Here is a 14,708-nt window from a genome sequence, read left to right as displayed (position 1 = left end):
TTCTTCTTTTTAGAAGCCCTGCGCGCAAGAAAATATTATTGGCGGATAGGTATTTGTAAAATTCTTCATGTCCAAATTCATTTGGAAAAGGGAAAACATTTATTCAAAAAAGGAATTTTTTAAATGGGTTTCTCGAAAATAAAAATAATTTTGTGTTACATTTAATTTTTTAAATATTTTTAATATTTATTTATATTTAAAATTCTTGTCTCTCTCTTTTAACTGGCAGAGTTCTTAAACAGATTCCTTTGCACAGGTTCAAATAATAATACATCGGACATATATTACAATCAATTTCTTATTGTATCCATATGATAGGAATTGATAAGATTTTATTTATAAACATGCTTCTTTACACAAACATTTCTATTTTTTATAAATTGTTGGAAAATGAGATGTACATCTCTGATAATTGATAGACTAAATTTTGTATTATTTTATCCTATATTAACAATATCTAAGTCACTTATTCAAATTAATGTTAAATTGAAATAGAAAGAATACAAGTATAAAATGTCATTGTTTATTAAATCTCAATATTTCAAAACAAATTAAAAATGTAATTTCTATCTATATTTCACAAAATGACAAAGTACAACCTTTTTCTTTTTTTACTTTTTTTCATTTTTATATAATATATTAATTTTTTTAGACTTATTTCAAATTAATAAATTATCTTGTATTCTTAAAATCAGATGCATCTTTAGATAATTTGAAACAAGTGACATATATTACAATTAATCAAATAAAAATTGACAATGCTTATCTATTGCAAAAATATATCTATATATAATAAAAAATTATTACTTACAAGATTGATAGCATAATAACAATATAAATAGAATTTTAACGTTCCTTGCCTATCAAAGCAACTTCACATATCTTGCATACTGTATCTTTAAATTGTGGATTATAGCTGGCACCGCATAATGGACACTTCACTTCTGGCTTTCCTTTGTAAATAGGTGTGAATGTGCTTGCGCACAATGAGAATGGATTGTGCTCATCGTATACTAATTTATGCTCATCGACAGGAATCTTATCGCAAGACTGAAAAATAAATTTTTTATTTACAAATATATCAATAAATATAATATAAATATATAATATAATATTATATAAATATCAATATTATATATTTACATAAATATCGATTTACAATAAAAAGAAAAATACCTGTAATAAAACTCGTATTTTTTGCGCCAGTTCAGGATTTGGTCCGAGTTCGAGTAATCTTCTCGCGAACGAAGCAGCGGTTTTGTAATTCTTCAATTTGTAGAACAGATTCACAGCTACTTGAAGCGTGAGAATCTGATGTACAGGTTGCAGATTGCAATGTGTAAAGTACGCCGCCATTTCGCAAATTCTCTTCTGTTCGGCCAACGTGGCTCTGGGTAGACTTTTACGTTCAGTTTCCATCTTCAAACCTAAGATATACTCGCGACAGATTTGAATCAGCTGTTGAGCCTCCGCGATGTCCTGTTTGGTATCAACGACGAGCAACGGTACGCTCAGCAAGATCCCCTGCAGCTTCTCTATCGCTTTGGCAAACTTGCCGTTAGTCGTCAATTGGTAGCACATCTGAAGACGCTGAACCAGTTCGCTAAGATGCAAACCCACCGCAGGTAGACCAGTTTTCGACGTGGCATCCTTCCAGTTGGTATCCTTCCAGTTCCTCTGCGGATATCCGTACAAGGACGGTACATTTGGCAGACAGGCGTAGGACGTTCTGGAGCGAGCGTACGTATTTAAGAACAAAGACTGATAAGGTCCGAATTCCACCACTCCGACCTGGTTGTTCAGTATCCGAAAAGCGGACTCGAACGAGCCGGCCAATATGTGATCGATCGCCAGTTTGGAGTTGGTGACCCAGTGCTGCGTCGGTGGAACTCCTTTGGTAGGCGGAGAATAATAACCATCCTCGTTGGAGGTCGTCGCGGCCTCGAGTTCCGGCGGAAGATCGACGTCCTCGACGTCCCAGCCGGGATTCTCCTCGCCTTCCGGCGCAATTTCCGCGTCCACAAGCTCCTCGTCATCTATACCGAGTTCTTCGTCGTTGCCCCAGCCTTCGGGCGTCGCTGCGCCGTCGTCTTCCAGAGCTAGAGCGGCTGCCACCTGAGTTCTGCTGCGAGACATCATCGCGCCCTCGAAGAAACCTTTAGAAACCGTCAGCAGCGGCCAGTTGTTTTCAGCTTGTTGAATGGGAACGGGTGGACGAAGATATATAGCGCCCTTTTCCAGGGCAGAAAGTTCCTCGCTCATCGATTCGTATTGAGCATCGTCCTCCTCGTTTGATATACCGTGAATTTTCTCGGTCACGTACGCCAACGACGCTTGTCCAGAGTTCTACAAAAAAAATGGAAATTAATATATATAAATTGATGAAATAATATGTGAAGGAATATCTAACAAATCTGTGCAAAAAAAATATATATATATATATAATGCTTATTAAATTTTTTATTATATATAAAATTTAATTAACTCTTAATTTTTTATTATTTTTTAAAATTAATATTAAAAAATATAATGTATATACGTTATTCTTATTCAGCTATAAAAATTTTAAATAAATAAAAAAACAAATAAAAGTATTAACTATGAAATAGACAGATATATGTACCCGTAAAATCTTAGCTCGCTCGTAAATATCGCCAAGCAGCAAACTTCCTTGATACTGTCCCGATACATCCTTCCGAATTTCCGCAATTTTGATCATCTTACGCAGCTTCTCTAGATTACCGGTTATGAGATAAAGGAAGGCCAACTTCTCAAAGTTCTTTGTCCTCTGATAACACATTTCCACGACTTGATGATTGCCTTGCAGCAAAGCGGTTTGGGCCAAGCTCTCCCAGCACGCTTTCTGATCGAGCGATCTCGCTGCTTCCAAGGCTACCTCGATGTTACCGCATTCAAGCGCGAGACCGAATCTGGTCTTCTCGTCCTTGACGAAGTGAAGCGCCACTTCCGGATACCCCTTCTGCTGCAGGTACGCTATAATCGACTGTCCAACGAGATTCGCGGTGCGAACCATGTGCAAGACCTCCTCATACTTCCTGTTGATCAGAGCCAGCTTGAATTTATATTCCGTCGGGTCTATCCGAAATATCTTGGATCTGCATTCTCGGTCCAAACAGAAAACTTGATTCCCCTTCACTCTTGTAATGTAAATCGGCAGATCCAGCGTGCGAATGATTCCGTAATCGCCGTTGCTGATCGCGTATTTGATATGGTTGCTTGTCGTGTAGATGAACACACCGGAGTCGTCCCAGCCACCGGACTTCACCCTCGTGTTCTCGTGCACGGAACAGAGAGACTCCAATCGACGATTGCAAATGTTCACGGTGTGCTTGGCCAGCAAGGCGACATGGGACATGTCGCTGGACCAAACGACGTATCTGCACTTTGCGATTTTTACCTCTGCCAATGTTCTTTTTTGCTGAACGTCGAACAGAATTATCTGTTCTGAGTCGCGCAAGAGTAACATGCCAGTGCCGGCGTAAAATATTTCGTCGCAGTTTGGAATCTGTACCTTCTTTGTCACCTCGTTCTTCAGATTCTTGACGACCAGCTGGAAAAAATTATATCATTTGAAAATGTACATTTCATAAGAATAAGTAAAATTTAAACGAAATAATTAGAGACTTGAAAATTAATCATTGTAAAACTTGATTTACCGAATACGCTCTATCCAACACAGCAAAACGATTCCTGGCAACCCAGATAGCGGTGACCCCAGACGCCCGTTTGGTATCAGCATCCGTGCTGGAATCTCCTTCGCGCGGAATCATGTACAAATCGTAAGTGCTGTTCTCGATGTTCGAGGGCGACCTCGTGCACACCAGAACGCTGTTCTCCGCCTGATTGTACGACAGACTGTAGGGAGGCGTTTTTCCTCCGCCGCGTATCTGCATTACAGACGTATCCTTGGACGTGGTGAAGTCCAGCTTCCGAAGGAAACGATCCTTGACGTAATACAGAAAATTTCCGTAAACCGCGTACGCGGGACGTTCCCTCTCGAGTTTGAAAATTATCATTCCGGAATCATGACCGGCAGCAAAGAGGTTCAAGGTCGGATGAGCCGCAAGAACCCAGAATCTCTCGTGCTCACGTCTAAACGTATGCAAACACGTGCGCTTCGTCATGTCCCAGACTCTGATGCTTTTATCCTCCGAATTGGAAAGAATGAGATCCTGTCGGGGATGAAACAGCACGCAGGATACGTTGTTGTAATGACCGCGACACGTGTCCACTTCCCAGGCCTTGGCGTCATTCATCCGCCACATCTTGATCTGTCTATCATCGGCTCCGGAGACAATCAGAGGCAACGTACCGTGGAAACATGCCCAATTTACACCTCTATCGTGACCTTCGAGGACGTACTTCACTACTGCGTCAGCCTGGCCGAATAAATCGGTCGCTCCCGGATTCTTCAGGTGATCCTCGAGACCTCCTGGACCTGGCGCCACATTTTTCTTGCGTAATCCTGAAATTGCAGCCAGTTATTAAAACACTTTTCTTTGCCATTACGTAATTCTGAAAGCATATCACATTGTATAATGCTTATTAAATTTTTTATTATACATAAAGTTCAATCAATTCTGTAATTTATTATTTTTTAAAATTAATATTAAATCTTAAATCATTTAATATTATTAATATATTAATTTATTACATTTTTGATTTTGACAAAATATTCTAAACCTTTAATGCACACATACACCTAATGTGTTTGTGCGGAAAAACTAATAGAATTATATATAATAAATATATACATATAAAAATATGATAAATATAAAGTATTTTTTTTGCACCAGAAATATCCCAAACGCGGACTGTTTGATCCAATGAAGCGGATACGATAAGATCTTCGGTAGGATAAAATTGGGCGCACATCACGTAGTGATTGTGCCCGGTCAACACGCAAATGCACGTGCGACTTTGCCAGTTCCAGATTCGAATGGTCTGATCGTCCGAAGCGCTGAGAATCCAGGGATATTCTTGGTGAAATACAGTGGTCCTGATGTAATCCAGATGACCGAGCAAGGTGAAGATACATCTACGTTGCTTGTAGTTCCAAACCTTGATCTTGTAATCGTCGCCCCCGGAAACGAACAGCGGCTGCTGGTTGTGGAAACATATGCCACGTACGGGTCCGTCGTGCTCGTCGAATTTGTCGAGCAAGGTGCACATACGGTAGTCCCATAATTGGATGACGCCATTGTGCAAACTGAAATTTATTTGTAGAAAATTTATTAGCACAATATATTTTATTATTCATATATTATTAAACCATTTTTACATTATATATTTTCCATTAATGTATATACAATATACATTCAATGTATGTATACATATATATATATTTTTTTTAATTACATTAATATATACATTAACTGTAATATTATAAATAAAATAATAAAATATATTAATTTTATTAATATACATATTTTTTATTATTTTATTTATTTTACAATCTATAAAAAATATATAAAAATATATAAAAATTTCAATATTTTGCGAAATACAATATAAATATTTTATAAGATTCTAAAGAATGTATAAGATAAATTTATTTATATATTTTTATTGGTAATTTAATTATTATATCTAAATTTTGATGTAAAATTTCTCGATTTTTTTGCGTGTTACTTAACACCTGTAGTTTTTGTATATATAAATGTATATATAACTTATGAAAAAGTTGCGTATATCGGTGCGTAATAATACTGTCCCTTTCAATCATTATAAGCAATATCAGAAATTTTACGAGAAAGGTCTGGATTGCGAAAACCGGCGATTTTTTTGTCTGAGTGGTTACAAAATGAAGCATAAATATAGAGGTCATTCGGAAACTGGATTTCGGGCCTACACCTCTATACAGGGTGTCCCGATTGTCACAATAAAACGATAATAATACGAATTTAAAAATAAATATTATTAAATGAATTTAATTTAATTATCTCTAAAGTGAATACATATTTTTAAATAAACTATTTAATGAAGTCTATAATTAACTTTTTAAAGTGAAATTTAATGGTTCTTGTGGAATTGCACTTTTAACCACCTTATATATTTTATTACTATTCTCCTCAGAAAAAGGCGTGGTACACATTACTTAATCTGAGTACCGCGAAAGAACGCATAATTGCTTTTTGGCTCGAGATCTCCTATACCGGTAATTTTACTTTAAAATACGCATGAATATTAATTAACTATTGTGACAAACCGCTTACTCATACATATCTAATAAATAGATCGAGCGTGATTGCCAAATATGTTATTAGTTCAATGTTATTAAATCGTCTTACGAAAATCGAGTTACGGAATGATTAATTACTGCTTGTAATATTTTATTACTCCAAAAATAATTTACGTAATAATGAAATCATATTATTATAATTACAAGAAAAAATACAAGAAAAAAATGTGGCGTTCAGTTGCAAATTGTTTATACATATTACATATATTCACAATAATATTTATAGCAAGCTTGAAATTGAATATAATAATATTTATTATATAGTTTTTTAAAACAACTATTTTTTTAATACCAATTGATTTTTCTTATTATTTTGTATGTAAAAATATTCATGTAAGATCCATATTAAATATTTTATAATTTAAAATTATGTCATTAAACTACAAAATATCTCGTAAACTATACATTTTTTACCTGTCCTGTTCTTACAACTTGTTATGCTAAATATTGCGAGAAATTGATTGATATAAAAAAAAATTAGAGTGATTCCATTAAAAAAAAACTTGACCATGAAAAGTAGCCTTGATTAAAATTCAAGATTATCAACTTATTTCCTCCTCGAAATCTTTTAACTTTTGTATGAAATATTTTCTCATTAGAGCTACAATTTAATCAACAATATATGACTATATCAATTAAAATAGAGAACACCCCCTTATTAAAATATCTTTATATATATATATATATATATATATATATATATATATATATATAAAATTTAATATACGTTAATAAAAATATTTTTAAGATAATATAAACATGTATGATAAAGATTAATTCATCCTTTTAAATTAGACGATTTATCTTCACTGTGATGCATCAAGATAAAATCACGTGATAAAACTAGCCAAAATTCAATCTACATATGCTACATAAGTTTGACGAATCTGATGAGATACAAACCAATACAGACTCCGCATATCCCCTCAGGACATTTCTGCGGAATCAGGTCGTCAGAAGCGGAGGTGTACTCGAAAGAAAGGGAGAGTGTGGTAGGGGCGTGAAATGTACTGTGTATATAGAGATCACATCATTATGCATTCTGGTAGTTCGTTCCCTAAATGTATTAAGTTCACATCCCTTTGTCGACAATGACGCTCCCACAGTTCTTTTGCACTATTATTGTAAGTATGCAATCTTGCATTTAAATAAAAACAAATTCTTAAAATATTCAAAATCTTTACTTTAATCCATTTTTTAATTAAAATCCAAAATATTAATTTTTCGCATATATTATTTATCATATAATTCAACCATTAAAATCACTGCTAAACTGTGTAATAAATAATATTTACGTCAAAATCATATGGTTTATTTTTTTTTAGCTCTTTATAGGTATAACATCAGTGAAAACGTACTCTGTTTCATACCAGAACATTCCCTTGGCATTTTCTAATACTCCAAGACTAATATACACAGAATCTGAATCTAATCCTGCCTTCAGTGGATACTCTTATGCAACTCAGGATTTAAATGGTGGCGAAAGTAATGTTATTTTTACAACTGGTGCTGATTCTTTGAGCAGGTTGCAACATGAAATGGATTCCATGAAGCCGTCAGAAGGATATTCAGAGAAAAATATGTTAGAGAAAAGAGTGAATTCAGTGTCTTCGGAACAACAATCTAAATCTGAAAAAGCAAGTATGACTGAACAAGAAAATTTTAATTCCAGTGTTGAAAATTCCAGAAAAGGGAAGAAACTGTCAAAAAGTTTTGAAGCGGATAATAATTTCGTCGAATATCAAGCACCTCTTCAGCAAATCTCCTTTGTGCCTTATTCTACATTAAGGGCAAATTTACTGAACTTTCCAACTGTGCTTCCAAGATATCACGTATCACCAGATGCAGTACAGAATTATTATCTTCACAATCCGTATTCCCAATTAAAATTACCTTTGCATAATTTTAATCTCTACAATCCTATTGTGCCACTATTTTATCAAGCAACCACGAATCCTAATAGTAGCATCAGATATCAGACATCAATAGCTGCTCAAAATTCAAAAATATCTCTGGAATCAAACAATACTAAAAGCTCAGAAATTAATAGCACTATTTCTGAGTCCAGTTCTACAGAATCCAATATAATAGAATCAAGATCTGATCTGGGATCAATGGAAGATGCAGCTGATAAAACATCAAATAAATCTGATATCTCTGCAGACAAACTGGAATTGGTGACTAAAAAAGTGGAGGAAGAAATTACTAGTAGTAAATCTGTAAAGTCTGCAGTAACAGAGACTTTTGATGAACAAACTATAGAGGATAAAACAAACACTACTGAACTTGCAAATACAGAAACAAGTACTTCGAAGGAGAAATCAACTACTGTATCATCTCAAAGACGTATATCAATATATCAATAATTAAAATATACTTTATATATATTCTACTTTCTATCAATCGTATAAATAATAATAGGATTTTTAATAAAATGTAGCAAAGCTTACTGCAATTTTATACATATTGCTTGAATTTTATATTAAAATAAAAATCGTTTAACATTTGCATAAATTCGAAAATTCTTATTTTAATATAATATCGTAAAATAATTTCTAATTAAAGGTAATCTCGTTCTTATAAAATTATTTAGTGTTTATATTCGAATTAATTAAAATTAATAGAATAAAAAGCACTGTGCTGTAAATGAAAGGTTATGTCTATGTCAAAATATGCAATCAAATATATTCAAAAATATTCGCCGAATAATTTTCGAACGTAGTGAATAATTTCAATAAAACATTTTTGCAAATAAATAAATTTTCGCAAACATTGAAATATCAGGAAATAATCAACAAATCAAATTCAGAAACGTCTGTCACTTTACCTCGCAAGCACCCAGGGACGTTTCGGGTGAAAGGACAGTCCTTTCACTCGCGCAGACTTCGTCTCGAATTTTGTTAACATCTTGTCTTGATTAATTTTTAATCTGCTAAACGCCGCGTAATTAATTAACCATCACCCTCTCGAAATTCTTTAAACTCTTCACCCGATGAGAGACACGTCACTATATCGCCACGAACTATGATGACAGATACGGAAACGTAGAGATGCAACTCGAAAGTGTCAAAAGTTGACACTTCAGTGAGATTTTATTATACATAAAATTCCTTAAAATCCCTAGTCAGAAAATAAATTCCCTAGAAATATCGGAGTGTTCGATTGGCTGTTGAACTTATGGTTTTTTTCTGGCCAATAACCAAAGAGTTTGAAACACATCTGTCAAATCGTAAATGGCGACTTCTGATTGGTTGACAGTTCTGCGCATGCGCCTTCGCGGAAGACACGTTTTGTCGTCTGTTCCGTCTAACCTTGGATGTCAATCTGCTAAATCAGCATCGTTTCAAATGAAACTACTTGCTGCAATTATGATCCAATTCGAGATAGAATAGATGTTCAGAGGACGTTTCTTCGAGTATTTTTGGAGAGTGTAAATTGGCCCTCTTTCCCTTCTTGTGCTTCCTACATTTTTTTTATAAACTTGTACAGTTGCGTCTCAACAGCCGGTGCGGTATAATGCGAGTGCCGACCAGCATTTTTTTCTTCAACTTGTTTATAATCGCCTCTATTTGCATGAACAACATCCAATGTGAGAGGGAAAAGCCGGACAAGGAGGAACGTAAAGCCCAAAAATTTCCTCCCTGCGCAGCATGTAAAATACTTACTAATAGTTTCAAAAAGGTAAACATCTTTTGCCTTATAACTTTACACAAAAGTACTTTTTTAACATAAATTATGTATTAAAATATGAATATAATTATTTAAATTAGACATTAAATTAATCTATTTAATTTTATAAATTTTTTATTTAAAAAATTTAAATTTAAGTTTATATATTTTTTCATATATTTTATATATTAAAATTATATTATGTTAAATGTGTCAAAAATAAAAATAACAATTTAGATAAACAATTTTTAATTAATATAAAACCATGTGATTTATAAAAATGATTTATACAAATGATTTATAAAAATCATTTATAGGGTATAGAAAGAACGAGCCGTGGGAAGTTTGAAGGTGGAGATAGTGCTTGGGAAGAGGACAAGCTAGGTTCCTATTCAAAAAGCGAAATTCGACTGGTCGAGATACAGGAGAACTTGTGTAAAGAGCTCCAACATGGTGAGACGCAATGCCATACTTTAGCAGGAGGAATTGGAGGGTCAGATAGAGGAATGGTGGTTTAAATATCAAGACACTTATCCGGATATACATGATTATATCTGCATTGAAAAGACGGAACGTTGTTGTCCAAAGGATCACTATGGTCCAAATTGTATGCCATGTCCAGGATATCCAGATAAAATCTGTAGTAACAATGGCAAGTGCAAAGGAGCCGGTACGAGAAAAGGAAATGGCGGCTGCTTTTGTGACAAGGGATACATTGGGGATATCTGTTCAGAATGTGCTCCAGCATATTATGAATCTTATAAAGATGAAAAAACTTTGTTGTGTTCTGCATGTCATACAGCCTGTGAGGGATCTTGTAGAGGTGCTGGACCGAAAGATTGTGAGAAATGTGCTAAGGGATGGTACATGGTTGAAGACAAAGGCTGTATTGATATAGATGAATGTTTAAAGAGCGACGAGACCTGTCCTGGCAATCAGTTTTGCATTAATAAGGATGGAAGCTATGCTTGTTTAGGTATGTGTATAAATTTTTAATAAATTGTATTATTTCTTTGAAATTTTTAATGATTAAAATTAGAAATTTAAAATCTTTTCAGCTTGTGATAAAGCTTGCAATGGTTGTACTGGTGATGGCCCAGACATGTGTATCAAATGTGCTGAAGGACACCATATAAAAGATAATATGTGTATAAGTAAGTACTACAAGTGAAATAAGACAGTGTATCTTGAATAGAACGATTTTATAATTTATAATTTATGTTATTAGATTCAGATCTCCTTGGTCGCAAAAAACAAGAAAATCTGGCACGATATCTGACATACTTTGGACTCTGTGTGGCTATATGTATCATCTTGCAGCGCAATATTTATGTGGCAAGCATTATTGGCTTGTTAGTTGCAATATATATATCCGTTTCCGAATATATGATTGCACATAGCAATGTTCAGGATACAATGGCAAACATGGATATTTTAGGACCAGCTTAAATAGGAATGCAATTTTTAAACGAATTCTTCATGAAATCATTACTTTATGTTGCAATATAAGAAGTCATTATTCATATGTAAAATAGATCATATTTTGGACTTACAATTAATATATATTCATTGAAATGAATAACGAATATCTATTTATAAGTAGAAAAAGATGCAAAAATCTTTTTTTACTTTTAAATATTTCCAATGACCTATTTTTACTATTTTATTATTAATAAAATAATTTTTATTAATCTATTTCTTGAAAAAAATTTTAAATGTATTTCTGATGCATATATTTATGATGTATATATATTTTTTTCCTCAATATTAATTATACTTATATTTTATGTAATTATATGATCTTTATTTTCATATGAAAATATTTTGAATATTATATATCAGTTTTAAAATATTATATATTTTTGTCTACCAAAGTTATTAGAATCAACTTCCTATTTAATATATTTTTATTATTTCATATATTATAAAAATGTAAATGTAAATATTTCAATGTAACATGATAAGAAAAATATTAAAGATATTTGAAATAAGTACATTACAAGATACACATACAATACATACAATTAATTAAAACATTTTTATGTTTAGAAAAATTTAAACAATTTATTCTCGGACATACATTTGCCATGATAAAAATGATGTATAATTATTTTAACAAAATATAAGGAGATTATCAATAATATCCTAAAATTTAATAACACTCTGAAAACAAACAAAAAAAGAGAAACGACATACAAGTAAAAGTTTATATTAATATTCTGAAAAGTGGTATTGTATATATTTATATGTTCGATATACACGTATGGAGATACAATTCTATTTATATTTTATATTAATACGTTACATATAAAATAAATATTCAATAAGCAATTTATATATTCAATATAATTAGATTTTATTTTTATGCTAATTGCTACATATTTGTCGAAGATCGAAATTACTTGTATGAGAAACTGCCGCTAGATGGCTACTCTAAGAAATAGTTTCTCGCTTTTAAATTTTGATAATTTTTATATATATTCCACGTTTTAAGTGAAGGAATAAATATATGTATAAGCACTCAATATATAGAGTACACATTTTTTTGCAGTAGAACTACAAAAACATCATACAATTCTAAAATTAATATACAGAGATATTTGTAATTAATGTGATAATATAGTAATTATTTTCTGGGGTCTGGGGCGGTAAGTTAATTGTTTTTTTAATTTTTATATTAATGGTTTTTTTAACATACACACACACACACACACACTATTCTACACCAGAGTTAGTTTTTTCTAATTCGTCAATTATTTGAAATAATTTATTCTAAAAAAATTTCTCTTAATCGCAGAAAGGACCTAATACTTTTGTTAGATGTTCTGCAAAGAGAGTTCAATGATCTAAAAACTATCGGAGCTTTTATTTTCTGTACAGAATCGATGGAGCTATCAAGACATGACAGAAATAATCCTATAATAAAAATATCAATAATTTATATATGTCATATTTGTCTTACCGTTAATTCATTGTATATGAATATATGTTTAGATTTAGATACACAAATTTTAATTTTTGTACAGATTAAGATAGATGCAGAAACATATAACATATTTGTGCATTTTTTTTAATTTATTAAAATTTTATGATTGTTATAGATAGTTAATTAATATAAACATGCATAGTATTTTTATAAAAACAAAAAATCAAAAGTTATTTTATATCGTTAAGCTAGTTTATACACAGTGCATATTTTTATTTTATAATTAATTTTACATAATTCTTTACAGTTTTCATTAGATTTTACTACATAATTTCTTTTTTATTTTTAAAATAAATTTTTAAAAATAAGGTACAACACAAAAATTTAATAAATTATTTAATTATTAATTATTTTAAATATACATGATTATATGTATATGTAAAGTATGCTTAATATAATATTTTATAGTTTAATATGCAAATAATATAATATCCTTTGTTTTAGAAAATTTTCCACATATATATGTGCACATTTTGAACACATTGAATTGACGTACATGTTGAAAATTTAATAGAAGTACACAATAAAAAACATAAATTCAATAGAAATACCATATTTCGACAATAGAGGGACAAACATTACAACACTTTCTCATAGTCAAATATCATCAAATCTGCTATTAATACTTCCTCTGCAGTGCATAAAGTTTATACAACTTTATATCCATAATACGTTTTTTTGGACGTTTTTGTAATCTTAGATTACCTTATCGCAAAGCCAAAAATAAGATTTCTCTTTAACATAAAACTAATTAGTATTTAATCCAGTGTTGTTAGACTGGCCCGCTTTTCTCGCGCATGCGCGGCCATGTCGTCTGCTAGGCTAGTATTAACAGGCACGTATCTAGACGACTGTCTGCAGAGGAGTGATATGGGCGCGAAAGTTTTGGCTCAACGTACAACGGAGGATTACAACTTTTATTTTTTATTGTTTATTATCTACGACGCAATATTTATTTTCTTTTAAATTTAAATATTAATATAAAAATTTAATTTTCATATTTATAAAATAATTTTACTTTGTATTTTAATAAATGTACCTTTGTTTTTGAATACTAGTAAGGTTTTTGTCAGTTTCCCTTACCCTTGCAACAAATGTTGGTATTCCATAATTTTCCTGCCAAATAAAATTTTTTAGTTTGTTATATATCTTGTTTAAAGTTATTTTTATATCCCTCCGTCTTGTTTATCTTTTATTTATAAAAATTTACAAAATTATAAAATTATAAACTTAGAACGTTATACGGTTGATTAACGGTACACCTTTTTACATATGGAGTTACTTCACTGATACTACGTTCGCCGCGCATGCGCGAGAAAAGCGGGCCCGTCTAACAACACTGATTTAATCTCTAAATACATAAATTTATTTTTTATCTTGAAAGACTCAACTTTCTTCTCTAACATTTTTTCGTATATAATAAATGTTATCTTTCGTGCTATTTTATTCTGTATTACACGAGAGAATTATATGTTTCAAACAATTTCATGTCCATAAATTATATATCTTATACTTCTTTGTAAGTTTGGATTAATTACTATAAACTTACTTAAAGCAAAATTTCTCCTTTTCTTAAAGATAAATGTATAGTTACACATGTGTTGGTATATATGTTATCACAATCTTTTTTTCGATAATACTGAAGAAGATTCGAGCTCCGTTTTCTACGATTTTGCCAAAACTTTACGATATTATGTATTGTTGTGCGTAAAACACGAATCTGTAAATTAAAATTGTCGCTCTTAAATAGAAAAAAAGTTACAGTGAGTTTCGTCTTTCTTCCTCCCGTAG

General features: G+C 31.8%; 3 protein-coding genes across 3 annotated transcripts; 2 read left to right on the top strand and 1 right to left on the bottom strand.

The window, feature by feature from the left end:
- Positions 1–160: 160 nt before the first annotated feature.
- Positions 161–9,299, bottom strand: alphaCOP (coatomer subunit alpha). Its single transcript, XM_029298986.2, has 6 exons — positions 9,090–9,299; positions 4,815–5,230; positions 3,678–4,486; positions 2,624–3,571; positions 1,177–2,346; positions 161–1,050 (listed from the first exon to the last, which is right to left on the bottom strand). The coding sequence occupies exons 1-6, from the start codon at positions 9,167–9,169 to the stop codon at positions 847–849; spliced, it is 3,627 nt and encodes a 1,208-aa protein (XP_029154819.2). The 5' UTR covers positions 9,170–9,299; the 3' UTR covers positions 161–846.
- On the top strand, positions 6,114–8,763 carry LOC114927917 (uncharacterized). Its single transcript, XM_029298987.2, has 3 exons — positions 6,114–6,178; positions 7,058–7,386; positions 7,588–8,763. The coding sequence occupies exons 2-3, from the start codon at positions 7,354–7,356 to the stop codon at positions 8,626–8,628; spliced, it is 1,074 nt and encodes a 357-aa protein (XP_029154820.1). The 5' UTR covers positions 6,114–6,178; positions 7,058–7,353; the 3' UTR covers positions 8,629–8,763.
- A 237-nt stretch (positions 9,300–9,536) lies between the features above and the next one.
- Positions 9,537–11,513, top strand: Creld (Cysteine rich with EGF like domains). The gene is given in 5 exon segments (XM_029298983.2): positions 9,537–9,943; positions 10,249–10,410; positions 10,412–10,907; positions 10,990–11,085; positions 11,160–11,513. Coding segments are annotated over 5 exon segments (1,140 nt in total). The 5' UTR covers positions 9,537–9,778; the 3' UTR covers positions 11,381–11,513.
- The last annotated feature ends 3,195 nt before the right edge of the window (positions 11,514–14,708 follow it).

Source organism: Nylanderia fulva, unplaced genomic scaffold (genome assembly GCF_048542155.1).
Source record: "Nylanderia fulva isolate GAGA-0341 unplaced genomic scaffold, ASM4854215v1 Scaffold12, whole genome shotgun sequence".
Classification (NCBI taxonomy): domain Eukaryota; kingdom Metazoa; phylum Arthropoda; class Insecta; order Hymenoptera; family Formicidae; genus Nylanderia; species Nylanderia fulva.
The sequence above is the reverse complement of the archived record's forward strand: the minus strand, read 5'-3'. Positions and strand labels throughout refer to the sequence as shown.

Excerpts from the sequence above, each read along its gene's own strand:
- alphaCOP (XM_029298986.2), bottom strand. The coding sequence starts at position 9,169 with ATGTTAACAAAATTCGAGACGAAGTCTGCGCGAGTGAAAGGACTGTCC. Across the intron at positions 5,231-9,089 it reads CGTCCCTGGGTGCTTGCGAG|TTTGCACAATGGCGTCATCC; the intron begins GTAAAGTGACAG and ends AATAAATTTCAG. Across the intron at positions 1,051-1,176 it reads AAATACGAGTTTTATTACAG|TCTTGCGATAAGATTCCTGT; the intron begins GTATTTTTCTTT and ends TTTATTTTTCAG.
- LOC114927917 (XM_029298987.2), top strand. The coding sequence starts at position 7,354 with ATGACGCTCCCACAGTTCTTTTGCACTATTATT. Across the intron at positions 7,387-7,587 it reads AGTTCTTTTGCACTATTATT|CTCTTTATAGGTATAACATC; the intron begins GTAAGTATGCAA and ends ATTTTTTTTTAG.